The 17,040-nt window shown below is 41.3% G+C and overlaps 8 protein-coding genes across 8 annotated transcripts; 3 read left to right on the top strand and 5 right to left on the bottom strand.

Annotated features, from left to right (window-relative positions):
* Nucleotides 1-331: 331 nt before the first annotated feature.
* LOC107048845 (multidrug resistance-associated protein 4) lies at nucleotides 332-6,168 on the bottom strand. Its single transcript, XM_015272273.1, has 8 exons — nucleotides 6,095-6,168; nucleotides 4,979-5,221; nucleotides 4,376-4,580; nucleotides 2,268-4,281; nucleotides 1,946-2,176; nucleotides 1,629-1,859; nucleotides 1,248-1,549; nucleotides 332-1,080 (listed from the first exon to the last, which is right to left on the bottom strand). The coding sequence occupies exons 1-8, from the start codon at nucleotides 6,166-6,168 to the stop codon at nucleotides 382-384; spliced, it is 3,999 nt and encodes a 1,332-aa protein (XP_015127759.1). The 3' UTR covers nucleotides 332-381.
* Nucleotides 6,169-8,810: 2,642 nt separating this feature from the next.
* Nucleotides 8,811-9,535, bottom strand: LOC107048841 (probable multidrug resistance-associated protein lethal(2)03659). The gene is given in 2 exon segments (XM_029126851.1): nucleotides 8,811-9,376; nucleotides 9,379-9,535. Coding segments are annotated over 2 exon segments (723 nt in total).
* A 620-nt stretch (nucleotides 9,536-10,155) lies between these two features.
* LOC107048840 (histone H3) lies at nucleotides 10,156-10,626 on the bottom strand. The gene has a single exon (XM_029126842.1). The coding sequence runs from the start codon at nucleotides 10,603-10,605 to the stop codon at nucleotides 10,195-10,197; it is 411 nt and encodes a 136-aa protein (XP_028982675.1). The 5' UTR covers nucleotides 10,606-10,626; the 3' UTR covers nucleotides 10,156-10,194.
* A 205-nt stretch (nucleotides 10,627-10,831) lies between these two features.
* On the top strand, nucleotides 10,832-11,222 carry LOC107048861 (histone H4). The gene has a single exon (XM_015272291.2). It carries the CDS (start codon nucleotides 10,870-10,872, stop codon nucleotides 11,179-11,181), a length of 312 nt encoding a protein of 103 aa, XP_015127777.1. The 5' UTR covers nucleotides 10,832-10,869; the 3' UTR covers nucleotides 11,182-11,222.
* Nucleotides 11,223-12,778: 1,556 nt separating this feature from the next.
* LOC114841748 (late histone H1-like) lies at nucleotides 12,779-13,530 on the top strand. Its single transcript, XM_029126841.1, has one exon. The coding sequence runs from the start codon at nucleotides 12,819-12,821 to the stop codon at nucleotides 13,497-13,499; it is 681 nt and encodes a 226-aa protein (XP_028982674.1). The 5' UTR covers nucleotides 12,779-12,818; the 3' UTR covers nucleotides 13,500-13,530.
* A 564-nt stretch (nucleotides 13,531-14,094) lies between these two features.
* On the bottom strand, nucleotides 14,095-14,514 carry LOC114841749 (histone H3). Its single transcript, XM_029126843.1, has one exon. It carries the CDS (start codon nucleotides 14,503-14,505, stop codon nucleotides 14,095-14,097), a length of 411 nt encoding a protein of 136 aa, XP_028982676.1. The 5' UTR covers nucleotides 14,506-14,514.
* Nucleotides 14,515-14,735: 221 nt separating this feature from the next.
* LOC107048860 (histone H4) lies at nucleotides 14,736-15,133 on the top strand. Its single transcript, XM_015272290.2, has one exon. The coding sequence runs from the start codon at nucleotides 14,773-14,775 to the stop codon at nucleotides 15,082-15,084; it is 312 nt and encodes a 103-aa protein (XP_015127776.1). The 5' UTR covers nucleotides 14,736-14,772; the 3' UTR covers nucleotides 15,085-15,133.
* Nucleotides 15,134-16,201: 1,068 nt separating this feature from the next.
* On the bottom strand, nucleotides 16,202-16,602 carry LOC107048855 (histone H2B). The gene has a single exon (XM_015272286.1). It carries the CDS (start codon nucleotides 16,571-16,573, stop codon nucleotides 16,202-16,204), a length of 372 nt encoding a protein of 123 aa, XP_015127772.1. The 5' UTR covers nucleotides 16,574-16,602.
* Between the last annotated feature and the right edge of the window lie 438 nt (nucleotides 16,603-17,040).

The raw sequence follows: 17,040 nt of genomic DNA, 5'->3' as shown, positions 1-17,040 counted from the left end.
ATATTATCTGGCGCAAAGAGATACCAGTAATGATGCTGCGCGGTGCAGGTGGGACGAAGGACATTGATAACTGTTTTAAAAGTAGAACAGTCCGATGATAAAGCAACATTTCTTACTCTCATCGACGACGTTCGTTTACACGTTATGTTAGCGTTGTTTTGTCGAGTGATAGTATCACTATTGTTTGGGTCTCGTAAACTTTACCCTGGGATCATTTTAGATATGGCATGTACAGCGAGTTGACAATTTATTTCGATCGTTATGCTTTCGTCAAATACACTGCTGTTAACATTTTTTTCGATTTATTTAATGAAATTTATCTTACAAGAGATTCACATTGATTGCATTTATTCGAATTGATTATTTCACAAAAAAGTTATTTTACACTTCGGATTTTTTACTGATATCGTCGAGCTTTATTTTCTTGTACGTTTCTTCGGCAATTGTTTTCAATTTGTTGACCGTAGCAGTACCAGTTTCACTAGCCATGCTCGTTAAATATCCATTCTCATTTCGTAAGAGTTCATGAGGATAATCATATTCCACAACTTGGCCGTGATCCATCACTAGTATTCGATCGCTGTCCATAACAGTATTGAGTCTGTGTGCTATCGTCAAAACTGTGCAGTCCTTGAATTTCTCGCGAATTGTTCGCTGTATGAGAGCGTCAGTAGCTGGATCAACGTTGGCAGTCGCCTCATCCAGTACGATTATTTTATTATTCCTGACAATAGCTCGGGCTAGACAGAGCAATTGTCGCTGGCCAGCGCTGAAATTGGTACCACCTTGGGTGACTAGATAATCCAGGGACTGACTGTGGCCCTTCAGCTCCACTTCTCCCAGAGCAGCCCAGAGTTGATCGTCCTTGAATTGATGGAAGGGATCCAAATTATCACGCAGTGTTGCTGAAAATAGCATTGGTTCCTGTGGTATTATGGATATTTTTCTTCTCAAGTCATGCAGGCCGATCTTCTTTGTATCAACTCCATCAATACGAATGGCTCCTTCGAGTTTCGCTAAGTTGAAGAGTGCAGCTATGAGTGATGATTTACCAGCCCCAGTGCGGCCCACAACTCCCACCTGAATCAATATCGTTAATGTTTTAATTATTTTTTAACACCGTCTCTCTCACGTATTATCTCAAAGATTAACTTGAGGTTCATTTGAAATCAATTATTCATTGATTGAAAAATACTATCACGTGGTATTTTATAACAGCTTTTAAAGGACATCAGGTTTAAAATTACCTTCATGCCTGGCTCTATAATGAGATTCAAGTCCTTCAAAACAGGTGCATCTTTCTCTGAATATCTCAAATAAACGTGATCAAATTCTATTCGTCCCTCACGAGGCCAAGTTACTGGTGGCTTTGAATTAACTTCACTGTCGAAGGGCCCCTCCCTCTCCAACCTAGTGTACTGTAATACACGTTCCACTGATGTCATTTGCGCCACCATTTCTGCAGTCTGAGCCATTCCGTATTGTAGCATACCACAGAGAATCAAAATTTGGGATATGGCCAGGCCGACATCTCCAGCGAATGTGGAATCTGCATAATCAAAATTCACATAATGACATTTGAATCAACATTTCTACGATGAGGTGATAAGAAAATTAATGACTGCTACCATTTTTGAGAATGATGAAGCTGTAAGTGATGAAAGCAACAAAGACAATAGTCACAGCATCCAGCCAAAGACCAAAAGCCGTACTAATAGAGATCAACAGCGAGTTAGCACTGGTGTGAACATCCTGATGGTTATCAAATTCCCTCCGCAACATCTCCTGTCCCCCAGCTGATCGAATGGTCGCCAATCCAGCCAGTGATGCATTGACATGAGAAAAAACTGGACTCTTTGCTGAAATCATCAAAGCAATAGCTCCATACCAAGAATATTCACAAATTAATAAGCAAATTGGTGTTGAAAATATTTGAATCTCTCACTGATTCCTTCCAGTCGTTTCAGATCCTGCGCAGTTGCCAAGAACAAAGTTCTTATTTTCCAATAGCAGTAGCCCATCACTGCCATTGAGAATATAGTCCACCAATTGATGATGAGTACTTGAGATAGTATTCCTATCATCACTGCAAACACTTGGATGGAATCTATCAAGGCGTTTGGAAGTAGCTCATCGATGCATCCAGTATCCTTCGAGAATCTATTAACTATGCGCCCTGCAGAGTAACGCCAAAAGGAACTTCATGAAAAGTAGAATTTATGTGGCGACATCTAATGTTCTATCGTCACCATTTGAATATTATTTACCTGATGGATTATTGTCAAAAAATTTCATTGGTGCTTGAAGCAAACATTCGAGCATGAGAGTGTGGATATTTTTCCCTGCATTCATGCATATTTTGAAAAATACTACATTCCTAGCGATTGTAAGAATAGTACATGCCGTTATCAACGTTCCATAAATCCAAAGAGCTCTGTGATCCACATGACGATCATCGTTGTGAGGTGCATCTGTCAAATTTATTGTCAGAGAAACATAATCTTCGATATAAGTGTAATTTTCATCCTCATTGATATGGAGACTCTCATTCCTCGCTGAATAGTTCTGGATGACGTGATTGTAGCGTCGCATCTCCACCTGATTAGTCCAATGGGCAACCCAATAGTCCGAGCCACTGCTCCCCAATTGTCCGGTTATCAAAAATACCACGAACATGAAAAGCAGGAAATAACTGCCAGAAGCCCTGAAGTACTTCCCAAACAGGGACCCTGATAGTTTCCCCTTGGCGATGAGCTCTTCCGTCTCCTCAAGCTCGTCGCCGTCCTCCTCCTCCTCCTCCTTCTCCTCCCTCTCTCTATCGGTCCCCGAGACGTAGGAAATTTGCGAAATTAAAGGCATGTGGCCATTACTCATTCGATTCTCCACCGCCTCCTCCTCCTCTTTCTCCCCCTTATTATCAACATGTAGTAATTCGAAATCGTCCCGCCTGAAATCGTGATAACTGCCCTGCTTCGCAATAACTCCGCGGTTCAATATGATGATGAAATCAGCGTCCTTGAGGTACTGCACCTGATGAGTAACGAGAATCCTCGTTTTATCCGCCAAATATTCCATGAAGCATCCTTCAAACAAACTTCTACCGACGTGTGTGTCAACAGCCGACAGAGGATCATCGAAAAGATAAATATCAGCCTTTCGATAAACGGCTCTTGCGAGATTAATTCTAGCGCGTTGTCCACCACTGAGTGACATACCGCGCTCACCCACCGGTGTTTTATCACCTTGAGGAAGTTGTACAAAGTCCTTGGTCAATGCGCAAGCACGCACCACTTGACGATATCTCGACTCATCGTAAGGCTGTCCAAAGAGTATATTATTCCTCACACTTCCAGCAAATAGCCAGGGCTCCTGACTAGCATATGACACTGATCCCCCAACTGTCACGTGGCCATGAGTCGAATGCAATTCTCCAAGAATCAATTGCAATAAAGAACTCTTGCCGGCGCCGACTGGACCCACCACTGCAGTCAGCGTGCCAGACTTTATTGTTATATTTATATCACACAATGTCTTCGTTATTGACTCTTGATCCCAAGAGGCAGTGACTTTTTCAATTCTTATTGAAGCTGCATCATCCGGTGCTTGCTCAATTGCGAGTGGATGATTGTCCTCCAGTAACAGGAAATTCTCCAGTCGTTTAATCGTGACTGTTGCTTCTGACGCATATGTCAGAGCCATCGGAATGTACCACGCCGCTCCGGCTTGCAGACGATTGAAATACTGCGCCATGGAGAAGACTTTGGCTGCTGATATAGTGTGCCCTAAAAGCACATACGTCATTACTGTGAAGAACAAAGTTGTTCGTTCCGTGAACACCAGCGATGCTCGTATTACTGCTCTCCAGTATGACATCACAGTGATGACATCAATCTCGTGTTTCCTCGCGAGTGAAACTAACCGCAGGAAGGGCTTCTCCCACGTGTACATTTTAATCACTTGTACTCCAGTTATTATCTCACTCATCAGTCGCACACGCTCGTCAGTGCGCACTGCCACTTTAGCCCGAAGTCTAGCTGTCAGTCTACTCAGGTATCCTTGAACAGGCACCGTTTGCATCAGAAGGAGGAACATTCCCGCCAGGGTTGCCATTTCCACATTTTGCCAGATCAAATAGGCCAGCGCTGTGTACTGAATTGGAGTTATCCATAAATAATGAAGCAATGTGAACACCCGATCGAATCTGGCGACGTCGTTCGATAATAAATTCGTTATCTGACCGCCCGCTGTTCTGTTTGCCGAGCTTCTGGATAGCTTCAAAATCTGTCGGAAAGACGTGCAGATGAAATTCTCAACATGGAAATTAATTGATCAACCATGAGTAATGACTCCAGGTGCATAATATACGGGGAATCACCTTTCGGTAGACTAACGAAGAACTCGCGATGCGCAATCTCATTCCCATCTCCAACTGTCCCATTTGCGAATGGTGGTCAGTCACAGCCATAACAGCTGACATCATTATGACAAGTGATGCATACGCATACGCTTCTCCTCTTGTGATTGTTGAAGCAGCAGCGAAGTAGCTGATAAGGAGACCGAGGACGTAAGGCTGCAATACACTGCAATCAAAATAATAAATTGATAAAAGGAGAAAGCTCTTGTTGACGATTCAATTGTGTAAATAATGAGCAATGGTGGAGACAATGTCTGGGATCTCGTTATCAACTCCTCCGCATTCTCATGCATTTTTATTGAGCGGGGATATTCTTTCATTTGGGGAATTCGTGTTTTTGGGAAACATCTTTCTCCTGTAACCATTTTCGATGAATATCTCGGAGTCTAACGTAGATAGCAAAATTTTGTTGGAATATTTTTTGTAGAGCAAACTAAAAGCTACAAAAAAAGTTCTCATGAAAATTTCGCCATCTTTCTTAGATTCGGAGGTATTCCTCGAAAACTCAGCGATGAGCCAAGTCAACTTGTATTGTTTTGCCGCTTCACTACTGCATTGTTTTACCACAATGTTGAATGTAGAAGTAGCAGTCCTCCGTAGTACATGTGCGACAACATGTATGTTTTTAGGATTGTTGTTAAGAATTTTGGCTTTCTCCCCGCCTGACGTGCCGCAGCCAATTCTCTGTTCCAATTTTTTTCCAGAGTGTTTCCAAGTGGCTCACTGAGGTCGGCAACTAGGGTGTTGTATAAATCCTTGCCCTCCAGATCATTTTTCTTACCGTAAGAAAATAATTGCTTCAGCCACCTGGAAATTGATGCGCAACGCGTGGAGAATATTTATTGTAAAATTAATTTAAGGATATCCAAGTACTTTGGTTTATTTTTTCAGCGCTTTCTTTTGAGACCCATTTGTTTTCGAGGTCCCGGGCATTTTGCAATGATTTTATTATATAAACTTTGCAGGTCTGAATTTGAATCTCGATATTGAACCGTTAGAACAAATTTTTTTAATCTGAAAAAAAAATTAAAAATTTACATTTGACAGATTAATAAAATAATTAAAAAATTGCAATTTTTTAAAATTCCGAGCATTCTCTATAAATAATTTATAAACAATGGATGTTCCGCGATAAAAATCATTTGTTCGGAATTGCAACAAATTTATTCATATTCCGAATTTTACCAGAAATCAATTTCGTGCCGAAAACAAAAGTTTCGAACACTTAAATAATTTGCGCTAATTCTATGAGGTATTTGATAGGAAATAGATTTCGATTTTTCCATATGAATATTTTCTTGGAATTTTTTCTATAAGAATACTTGGGCATGAACTTCCCAAATTTTTTTTATTCGAATCCTGTAATGCGAAACAAAACGAAATATAGCGGAAAAAACTTGGAAAATTCGTGTCCAATAATTTTCTTAGAAAAAATCTCAAGAGAACTTCAAACAGAAAAATCGAAATCTATTGACTTTTTAAAAACATGAAATTTTAACGAGAGTTCTCTAGAATTTTAGTAGAATCCCCATAGAATTTCTAGAGAATTTCAATAGAATTGTCTGCCGGATTCGCTAATGTTTTCTATAAAATTTTTTCACACGTGAAACCGTAAAAGATACTTGGACATCCTCAAGTAGATGAGAATATTTTGAATCTACAGGTCCTCGAGAAACTCACCAGAAAGACAGTTTTCCAAATACATTTGCCGTTGTTCGAGGGCTCGGATTATCATACTTGGTGCTTCTATTCATTGTACTCACCGCAACACTGCTGTGTTACCTAGCGTGACGAGATTCCAGCGATGATGCTGAGAGATCTAGATGGTGCGAGGGACATCGATGAATGTGTTGATGGTACCGCAGTCCGATGATAAATCCGTATTTCGCACTCTCATCGGCGTTTTTTACCGCGTTATCTCTCGGATGTTTCATCAAGTGATAATACTAATTCTCGTTATCCACTTACTTCTCCCGGAGAGTCATCAAAACACGGCTTGTCTACGGGAGAACAAGCTTTATTGAACCGTTAAACTCCAGTTCTGTAATCGTGTCTGGTCGAAGTGAAGGTGAAAACGTAAAGGGAACGTCAATCATTTGTTCTCGAGGGACTGGTTTTTTTCACCATTCATTCGATCAAGTTTTTCCAGTACATATCATTTACATTAATTAACACCTTAGGCATCTAGCCAATATCATTCTGCTCTGTGTTCTTAGACGCTCCTTCGGCGATCATCTTCGATGCTCGCTAAATACCCATTCTCATTTCGTAAGAGTTCATGAGGACAACAATAAATTAGCTAAACAATCGCGAATGAAAAAGAAGATTTTTGTCATTAATTTTTTCATTTTTCTGCTTAGAGAAATAAAAAGAAATCAACTAGCATTTTTTGGAGAAAAACTTCAAACAAAATCCCACTTTAAAAAAATTCGTAAGGAAATTAATCTCAATGGGAACAATTCGCCGAGAAAGGATTGACGGGGAAAAAATTTCCGGGAAGTCTTCAACGGGAAAAAAACTCCGGCCACCATCGAGAATCTAGAAAAAAAAACTTTTTCAGTTTTCACTTTTTCCACATACTTTTGATAGTTCTGAATAGCCCGTTGCTTAAATAGTTGGAATCAACGTTCACCCGGCTAAAAAATTCGATTTTGGCGGAAGACCACTTGCCCCTGGAAAAACGGAAAATCTGACCCTTTGAAAATCGGAAAAAAAAAACTTTTTCAGTTTTCACTTTTTCCACATACTTTTGAGAGTTCTGAATAGCCCGTCGCTTAAATAGTTGGAATCAACGTTCACCCGGCTAAAAAATTCGATTTTGGTGAAAGTCGACTTTCCCCCTGGAAAAATCCAAGATCTGACACTTTGGCCCTCGTGACCCTTGTGACCCTTCGACCGACTTTCCCCCTGAAAAAATCCAAGATCTGACCCCTTTGGGTCCGGGTGAAAAATTTTTTTTTTCAGTTTTCACTTTTTCCACATACTTTTGAGAGTTCTGAATAGCCCGTCGCTTAAATAGTTGGAATCAACGTTCACCCGGCTAAAAAATTCGATTTTGGTGAAAGTCGACTTTCCCCCTGGAAAAATCCAAGATCTGACACTTTGGCCCTCGTGACCCTTCGACCGACTTTCCCCCTGAAAAAATCCAAGATCTGACCCCTTTGGGTCCGGGTGAAAAATTTTTTTTTTCAGTTTTCACTTTTTCCACATACTTTTGAGAGTTCTGAATAGCCCGTCGCTTAAATAGTTGGAATCAACGTTCACCCGGCTAAAAAATTCGATTTTGGTGAAAGTCGACTTTCCCCCTGGAAAAATCCAAGATCTGACACTTTGGCCCTCGTGACCCTTGTGACCCTTCGACCGACTTTCCCCCTGAAAAAATCCAAGATCTGACCCCTTTGGGTCCGGGTGAAAAATTTTTTTTTTCAGTTTTCACTTTTTCCACATACTTTTGAGAGTTCTGAATAGCCCGTCGCTTAAATAGTTGGAATCAACGTTCACCCGGCTAAAAAATTCGATTTTGGTGAAAGTCGACTTTCCCCCTGGAAAAATCCAAGATCTGACACTTTGGCCCTCGTGACCCTTGTGACCCTTCGACCGACTTTCCCCCTGAAAAAATCCAAGATCTGACCCCTTTGGGTCCGGGTGAAAAATTTTTTTTTTCAGTTTTCACTTTTTCCACATACTTTTGAGAGTTCTGAATAGCCCGTCGCTTAAATAGTTGGAATCAACGTTCACCCGGCTAAAAAATTCGATTTTGGTGAAAGTCGACTTTCCCCCTGGAAAAATCCAAGATCTGACACTTTGGCCCTCGTGACCCTTGTGACCCTTCGACCGACTTTCCCCCTGAAAAAATCCAAGATCTGACCCCTTTGGGTCCGGGTGAAAAATTTTTTTTTTCAGTTTTCACTTTTTCCACATACTTTTGAGAGTTCTGAATAGCCCGTCGCTTAAATAGTTGGAATCAACGTTCACCCGGCTAAAAAATTCGATTTTGGTGAAAGTCGACTTTCCCCCTGGAAAAATCCAAGATCTGACCCCTTTGGGTCCGGGTGAAAATTTTTCTTTTTCAGTTTTCACTTTTTCCACATACTTTTGAGAGTTCTGAATAGCCCGTCGCTTAAATAGTTGGAATCAACGTTCACCCGGCTAAAAAATTCGATTTTGGCGAAAGTCGACTTTCCCCCTTGAAAAATCCAAGATCTGACCCTTTGGCCCTCGTGACCCTTTGACCGACTTTCCCTCTGAAAAAATTATTTCGATCGTTCTACTTCCTTCGAATTCTTACTTTGCTGTTAACATATTGTTTGTCTCGTTTTACTCAATGATATTTATCTTACAAGAGAGTCACATTGATCCTATTTATTTGAATCGATTATTTCATAAAAAAGTTATTTTACATTTCTGATTTTTTACTGATATCGTCGAGCTTTATTTTCTTGCACGTTCCTTCCGCAATAGTCTTCAATTTGTTGTCCGTAGAAGTACCAGTTTCATTCGCCATGCTCGTTGAATATTCATTCTCATTTCGTAAGAGTTCATGAGGATAATCATATTCCACAACTTGACCGTGATCCATCATTAGTCTTCGATCGCTGTCCATAACAGCATTGAGTCTGTGTGCTATCGTCAAAACTGTGCAGTCCTTGAATTTCTCGCGAATTGTTCGCCGTATGAGAGCGTCAGTAGCTGGATCAACGTTGGCAGTCGCCTCATCCAGTACGATTATTTTATTATTCCTGACAATAGCTCGGGCTAGACAGAGCAATTGTCGCTGGCCAGCGCTGAAATTGGTACCACCTTGGGTGACTAGATAATCCAGGGACTGACTGTGACCCTTCAGCTCCACTTCTCCCAGAGCAGCCCAGAGTTGATCGTCCTTGAATTGGTGGAAGGGATCCAAATTATCACGCAGTGTTGCTGAAAATAGCATTGGTTCCTGTGGTATTATGGATATTTTCTTCTCAAGTCATGCAAGTCGATCTTCTTTGTATCAACTCCATCAATACGAATGGCTCCTTCGAGTTCCGCTACGTTGAAGAGTGCAGCTATGAGTGATGATTTACCAGCTCCAGTGCAGCCCACAATTCCCAATCTAAATATAATATTCATAACTGTCATTGGCAATGTTACTTTGTACCATAATAATACACGTAATCCTTCTCATATCGTTATCATTCTGAATACCCTTCTATTTAACTTGTGCAAATAATTCCTCCTTTATCTTATCTTAACGATTAAGTGAAGTTTTATTGAACAACAATTTGACTATGTGCACTTGAGAGAATGTCACGTGCTGTTGTGCAACTGCCGGTATCAATTCTGGTAGTAAATATCTCAATAATTTTTACAAAACCTGCTGGTTTCAACTACCTTCATGCCTGCTTCTATAATAAGATTCAAGTCCTTCAAGGATTTTAATTTCGGCTATTTTCCCTAGCTTTTGAATATTTTGCAGAAGCTCTTCATTTTTTCGCCTCATTTCAGATCGAATCTTGTCTCTGGCAGTTTACGGAAATCGGGTGATTCCATTAACTCAATTTATTCAGTTAATTTTAAAATCGCATTTTTACGATTTGTCAGAATGGATTGGTGGTTTTTCAAATCTCATAAATAGCTTTTTGTTACTGTGAAACAACAAACGATTGTCGCCAATCTAATTTTTTGTATAATGATGTATACGTATTTCTTCAGAAAGAGGAGATAGCGAATGAATTTTACTAACTTTTAGTATTTTGTGGCCCTAAAAAGGGCCGATCATTGGATTTTTAAGTTGTAACTTAGGCTCTCTCTCCACGAATACGACGAGCCAGCTGGATGTCCTTGGGCATGATGGTTACTCTCTTGGCGTGGATGGCGCAGAGATTGGTGTCCTCGAAGAGACCAACGAGGTAAGCCTCGCTGGCTTCCTGAAGAGCCATCACAGCAGAACTCTGGAACCTCAGGTCGGTCTTGAAGTCCTGGGCGATCTCACGAACAAGTCGTTGGAACGGCAGTTTACGGATGAGAAGTTCTGTGCTCTTCTGGTAACGACGGATCTCACGAAGAGCGACAGTTCCTGGCCTGTAGCGATGGGGCTTCTTGACCCCTCCAGTGGCTGGGGCACTCTTACGAGCGGCTTTGGTAGCCAACTGTTTCCTGGGAGCCTTTCCTCCAGTGGATTTACGGGCAGTTTGCTTGGTACGAGCCATTGCGTCAAATAATTGCTTTCAGGGATGAGCAAAACGAATGAATCGAACAGTTAAAGAGCTGTTATATATACTATCGTCCTTCAGTCTCATTGGTTCGAGGCGCCGGAGAGGGAGAACTAACCGACGTTGCACTATTGATGTTTTCGAGAGCAGTGGGGGAATGTGCTACGCGACATCTATAAAACCGCGACTGTTTCACCTTTGAGCATCACAAGCTTCGGCTACTCTCATTAGTTTTGACGTGTTCATCAAAGCCAGGTAAAAATGACTGGTCGTGGAAAGGGAGGAAAAGGATTGGGAAAAGGAGGAGCCAAACGCCATCGCAAAGTCCTTCGTGATAACATCCAGGGCATCACCAAGCCAGCCATTCGTCGTCTCGCTCGTCGAGGTGGAGTCAAACGTATTTCAGGATTGATTTACGAAGAGACTCGCGGTGTACTCAAGGTCTTCCTTGAGAACGTCATCCGTGATGCTGTCACCTACACCGAACACGCCAAGAGGAAGACTGTCACCGCTATGGACGTCGTCTATGCCTTGAAACGTCAAGGACGCACTCTTTATGGATTTGGAGGTTAAGATCAACATCTGTGGAAAACAAACAATCGGCCCTTTTAAGGGCCACCAAAAACTTTCAACATGGGAAGATAAAATTGTCCATTTAAATACTGGTGTTTACCAAATTTCATTCTGGAAATAAGAATTGAGTAGTCTTAATTTGACATGATTAATCATGTCAACTCCATTTAATCAGACAGTTCTATTAAAGAATAGAAATTGATTTGAATTTAATGTTTGTTTCTTGGTATTTGGTAAAATTGCTGGGAATTTCTCTAGCATTTTCACAAAAATACGGGGAACATGCACGTTTTCTCCAATAAAATTTCACCGGAATTTTTTTCTGGCCGTCACTTTGCGCCTCTTCTTCCGTGCTAGGACTAGAATTTTTCTGAACAATTTCTCCTGTAAATGATCACCCACTCGGTTGATCTCTTTCAACGTTTAATTAGACTCGTGATGATGAAAAATAATGCCCTTCTTTTCAAATGGTCAGGTCATTCGTCAAATAAACGAATTATTTATAGACTTTTTAAATCTTCTGATCCATTTTATTTACGTTGTACCTTTTTACCGTTCGATCGCTTGTGTTAGTTTCATTTTCCTTTTGAAGCTGTGAAATATTCTTCGACAGAGAACTCCGCCGAAAATTATCGCTGGAAGATTATGAACCTTCATTTAACGTCGCAAAAAATATTGCAAATAATAACAAGGCATTCCTTTATTCTTAATGAAAAAACAAACAAATTTGTCTTCAATATCCGTTTCTTTAGAAATGAGCCCGATGCACACGTAAAGAACTCCTTCGTTATGATTGATTCTAATTCATTACGGAAAAGTCGAACTATTTTGAAACCCATGTAGATCATCTAATGTTATAAAAACAAAACATGACCTTTGTATAACATTAATCAAATCACCCGATTAAACATATGTTTTCTGGATCCACTTGCCGTATGAAGCGTTCAGTGCCGAGACATTTTCGATTCCAATCAAATACCGAAAATGAATTGTGAAATGAATTTTCCTGCCAACTAGGAAGAGCGCGATATAACAAACGTGATAATTTTTAAGATTGTATTTGATTCTTAGATATTGTTTTACTTCATATTGTGCGCAATAACTTCCCTAGAAACCCACTTCCGTTTTGGTCGGATCCGACACATTAACTTATCAAAATTGCGTATTAATCATCATTTCTCATGAAAAATTCTGTACTGCCAACATTTATTAATCATTACAGCATGTACTCAAGATAATACATCGACGAAATCATGCGAATTGTTTATTACACGACTGTTTAAATGCAGCAACACCAAAAACACCGAAAGTACGAGAGCAACATTTCGAGCAATTGTTCCTCACTTTTTGATTCTACGAATTAAAACTACAATTCTGTAGCCTAATTAGACTTTTGTGAAGATGATGTGATTCTGAGAAATGTATTATTGTTGCTGCAACAACGCTTAAAAAAATAAAATGTCAAGAACGAGACACCAATTGCAGCATTGTGACACCGAAGTTGCGGTCTCAGAATCGGCAGGCCTGTCTCCATGGTCCGCGCTCAACTGCCTAGTCACTCCACCGAGATGCTAGCGCTCTGATCAGAATAATTCAGTTTAACTGAAGGTATTTCGATTTGTTCACGCGAATTTAAGATGACTGACAAAGCTGCGTCACCAGTAGTTTCTGCGGCAGCGGTTTCTCCTGCTCCCGCAAAGGCAGAAGTTGCCAAAAAAGCAACTAAGGCGAGAAATCCAAAGCCTAAACCAACTCATCCCAGCACCGCTGACATGGTCAATACCGCTGTAAAGACCCTTGCCGAGCGTAATGGATCATCCCTCCAGGCTATCAAGAAGTACATCGCTGCCAACTACAAGCTCGACACCACAAAGCACGCACTCTTCATCAAGAAGTACCTGAAGTCCGCAGTTGCTGCTGGAACTCTTGTGCAAACTAAAGGAAGTGGTGCGTCTGGATCGTTCAAGCTCGCAGTGAAGAAGACCGACGCTTCGAAGCCAAAAGCTAAACCGGCGGCTGCCAAGAAGGAAGCATCACCGAAGAAAGCTGCTGTCAAGAAGGCAGCTAAGAAGACCGAAGCAGCAAAGCCGAAAGCCAAGAAAGTAGCTTCTCCCAAGAAAGCTGCAGCGAAGAAACCAGCTGCTGAGAAGAAGGCCGCCAAGCCGAAGGTAGAGAAAGCTGCGGCTAAGCCAAAAAGCCCAAAGACGAAGAAAGCGACAAAAGGACCAACTGCTAAACCCAAGGCACCCAAACCGAAGAAGGCTGCTGCTTCTCCAAAAGCCAAAGCAGCGGCTAAGAAACCAGCCCAGAAGAAGTGAATTGAACATAATAATTCAATTCAGTCATGAACGTAACCAAACGGCCCTTTTCAGGGCCAATAACAATTTTAAACGTAAAAATTCTTAATCGCTAAGGACTGTCCTAAACATTTCTTTCATTTATTCGATATACGCATGATGACGCGTGATACGCGTTTATATGAATCTTTAGAATTGTTTTCTCCTGCAATTATTATTTTTTATTCATTAAACTACTTCATTGACTCGAGAAGAGAATGTTAACTCCTCGCGTACGGGACCTTTCTGTGACAAAGCCTGACGTGCGCTTGATATCACTGAGATTCGATAACTCCTGATGCATGCGAAATTACAAAACGCATTAGAAATTGAAGCTACACTATCCAACGCTCGAATGGCGTTGGCGGAATTGGATTATCTGTCATAGTTTTGGAATTACCAGTCTTGAACAGATCATGCGTTTTTACTTGGGTCCGTATGCGTATGTGGACCCCGTCTCAGAGTGTTGAACTCTCCGTAATATAGATTATAATTTACGATTGAGTTCTACTAGGTCAGATTAATTTGTGGCCCTGAAAAGGGCCGGTGATGTTTGTTTACTTCAAGTTGAAGTAAATTAGGCTCTCTCTCCACGAATACGACGAGCCAGCTGGATGTCCTTGGGCATGATGGTCACCCTCTTGGCGTGGATGGCGCAGAGGTTGGTGTCTTCGAAGAGACCAACGAGGTAAGCCTCGCTGGCTTCTTGAAGAGCCATCACAGCAGAACTCTGGAACCTCAGGTCGGTCTTGAAGTCCTGGGCGATCTCACGAACAAGTCGTTGGAATGGGAGTTTTCGGATGAGGAGCTCAGTGCTCTTCTGGTAACGACGGATCTCGCGGAGAGCTACGGTTCCTGGCCTATAGCGATGGGGTTTCTTGACTCCTCCAGTTGCTGGCGCACTCTTACGAGCGGCCTTGGTTGCTAATTGTTTTCTGGGAGCCTTTCCTCCGGTGGATTTACGGGCAGTCTGCTTGGTACGAGCCATTGCGTCGGTAATTTGCTTTCAAAGTTTGCAGCAAAACAGTGGAGTTGCGACATTCGAACTCAGCATATATACATCGCAGCGCGTGATTGTGATTGGTTCGTAGAGTGAAGTGGGGATACATTACTGACGAGACACCATTGGTGTACTTTCGAGTGGTGGGAGAATCCTCTACGCGACATCTATAAAAACACGACCATTTGGCGAAAAAGTATCACAAGCTTTTGCTAGTTTATTCAGTATTGACGTGTTTGTTAAACTAAAGTTAAAATGACTGGTCGCGGCAAGGGAGGAAAGGGGTTGGGAAAAGGAGGAGCCAAGCGCCATCGTAAGGTACTTCGTGATAACATCCAGGGAATCACCAAGCCTGCTATCCGTCGTCTCGCTCGTCGTGGTGGTGTCAAACGTATCTCCGGTCTGATCTACGAAGAGACTCGTGGTGTTCTCAAGGTGTTCCTTGAGAACGTCATCCGTGATGCAGTTACCTACACCGAACACGCCAAGAGGAAGACCGTTACGGCTATGGATGTGGTCTACGCACTGAAACGTCAAGGACGTACTCTCTATGGATTTGGAGGTTAAACGCAGTTCATTCATTGAACTACTTGAACATCAAACGGCCCTTTTCAGGGCCACCAAAAATTTAGACGTTGGTTTATAACATATCGCATCTAATTACTAATTAATTTTATGTTGCAACACAATGTTATTCAATAATAGAGACGTGCAATCTCGTTACTTTTATGTCCCGACAGTAGTTATAATATGAGAAAGCATTCTCTGCTAAATACTCGCTACTTTTTTTTTATTAATTGAAATTGAAAAAGAGTTGAATAACGATAAGAATTAAACGAGGTGAAGTTGCAGGTTTGAACATATTTTTGTGAATCCACATTTTGATTATTAGTTTTCAGTGAAATGTACTACTTGGTTGAAGGATATAATATTTATCTAAAATCTCAAAGCTAAATCTTAATGGCTTTCTCTATAGAGTAATAGTAATTATTAAATGTTACTGGTTTTTACATGAACTGAAAATAACCTGGATGGTTAATTAAATTCAATGAGCTCTTTGTATTCGTTCATCTTACTGGAAAAATAAAACAATTGAATATCAAAGATCTCATGGGAAAATTAGTAACCCAAATATCGCTTCATTTCGCTCCGTAAACACGAACATAACCTCACAAATGGACGAATATTACGGAGAATGAATGAAGTGAAATATCCACTTCGTTATTGACACGGAGAACAGGTCGAAGAATTCACAATGAAGTCGTTATTATTGCAAACAAATGAATCAACACGCGCATTTTGTTCTTTTACTTTCCAAATATTTCGATTTATTGATCGTGGCAACTGGTATGAAGACCCTCATGCCTTAAAATACAGAACTGTATGTGCAAAATTCATTTGGAATCCACGTATTGAAGGTTTCGGAAAATTTAGATTATTACTCTTGTAATATGACATTTCTATACCTTTATTCTTACAACAGGAGTCCGCGCTAATATACGGATTGCCACTTCCACTAGCGAATTTCTTGAGTAAAAAGTAAAGTATTGAAAGTATAGATTGAATTTTAAGTCAGTGTTCTCATTGAACCTCATCAATTACAACAGCGAAGCTAATTGAATTGTCAACGTTGTAAAAATGTTGTGGCCCTGAAAAGGGCCGATTGTTTTTGAGTTGTCCCACCTTACTTGGAACTTGTGTATTTAGTAACAGCTTTGGTGCCTTCAGAAACAGCGTGCTTAGCCAACTCTCCGGGGAGAAGTAGACGAACAGCAGTCTGAATTTCCCGAGATGTAATGGTGGAGCGCTTGTTGTAGTGAGCAAGTCTGGACGCTTCAGCAGCAATACGTTCGAAAATGTCGTTAACGAACGAATTCATGATGCTCATGGCCTTGCTGGAGACTCCAGTGTCAGGGTGAACTTGCTTCAAGACCTTGTAGATGTAGATAGCATAGCTCTCCTTCCTCTTGCGCTTCTTCTTCTTGTCGGTCTTAGTGATGTTCTTCTGGGCCTTTCCAGCCTTCTTCACAGCTTTGCCGCTAGCCTTGGGTGGCATCGTCGTAAAATTGTACTCTTCACTGACTGAGGAACAGAGGTGAAATGTGATTTCGCAGGGAAAGCCGTTGTTTTTAATACAGTCCGCGTCGACAGCGCCGAACCAATCAGCTACGCTCAGTTGCGGTGATGCGCGCGCATTGACTCGGCAGTCCATGCGTCTGAGGCTATATAAATGGTGGGGAGCGTCTGAAAAAAACATTAAAACCTCAGTTCTCTACCGGAGAGCTGCTTTTAGTAAACGTTAAATTTTCATTCTATCATCATGTCTGGTCGCGGCAAAGGTGGAAAAGTCAAGGGCAAGTCAAAGACTCGCTCTACCAGGGCTGGCCTTCAGTTCCCAGTTGGTCGTATTCATCGTCTCCTGCGCAAAGGAAATTACGCAGAGCGTGTCGGTGCTGGAGCTCCAGTTTACCTCGCTGCAGTTATGGAGTACTTGGCTGCTGAGGTCCTCGAGTTGGCAGGCAA

Source organism: Diachasma alloeum, unplaced genomic scaffold (genome assembly GCF_001412515.2).
Source record: "Diachasma alloeum isolate Michigan unplaced genomic scaffold, Dall2.0 Dall_scaffold_00198, whole genome shotgun sequence".
NCBI classification, from domain to species: Eukaryota; Metazoa; Arthropoda; class Insecta; order Hymenoptera; family Braconidae; genus Diachasma; species Diachasma alloeum.
The sequence above is the reverse complement of the archived record's forward strand: the minus strand, read 5'-3'. Positions and strand labels throughout refer to the sequence as shown.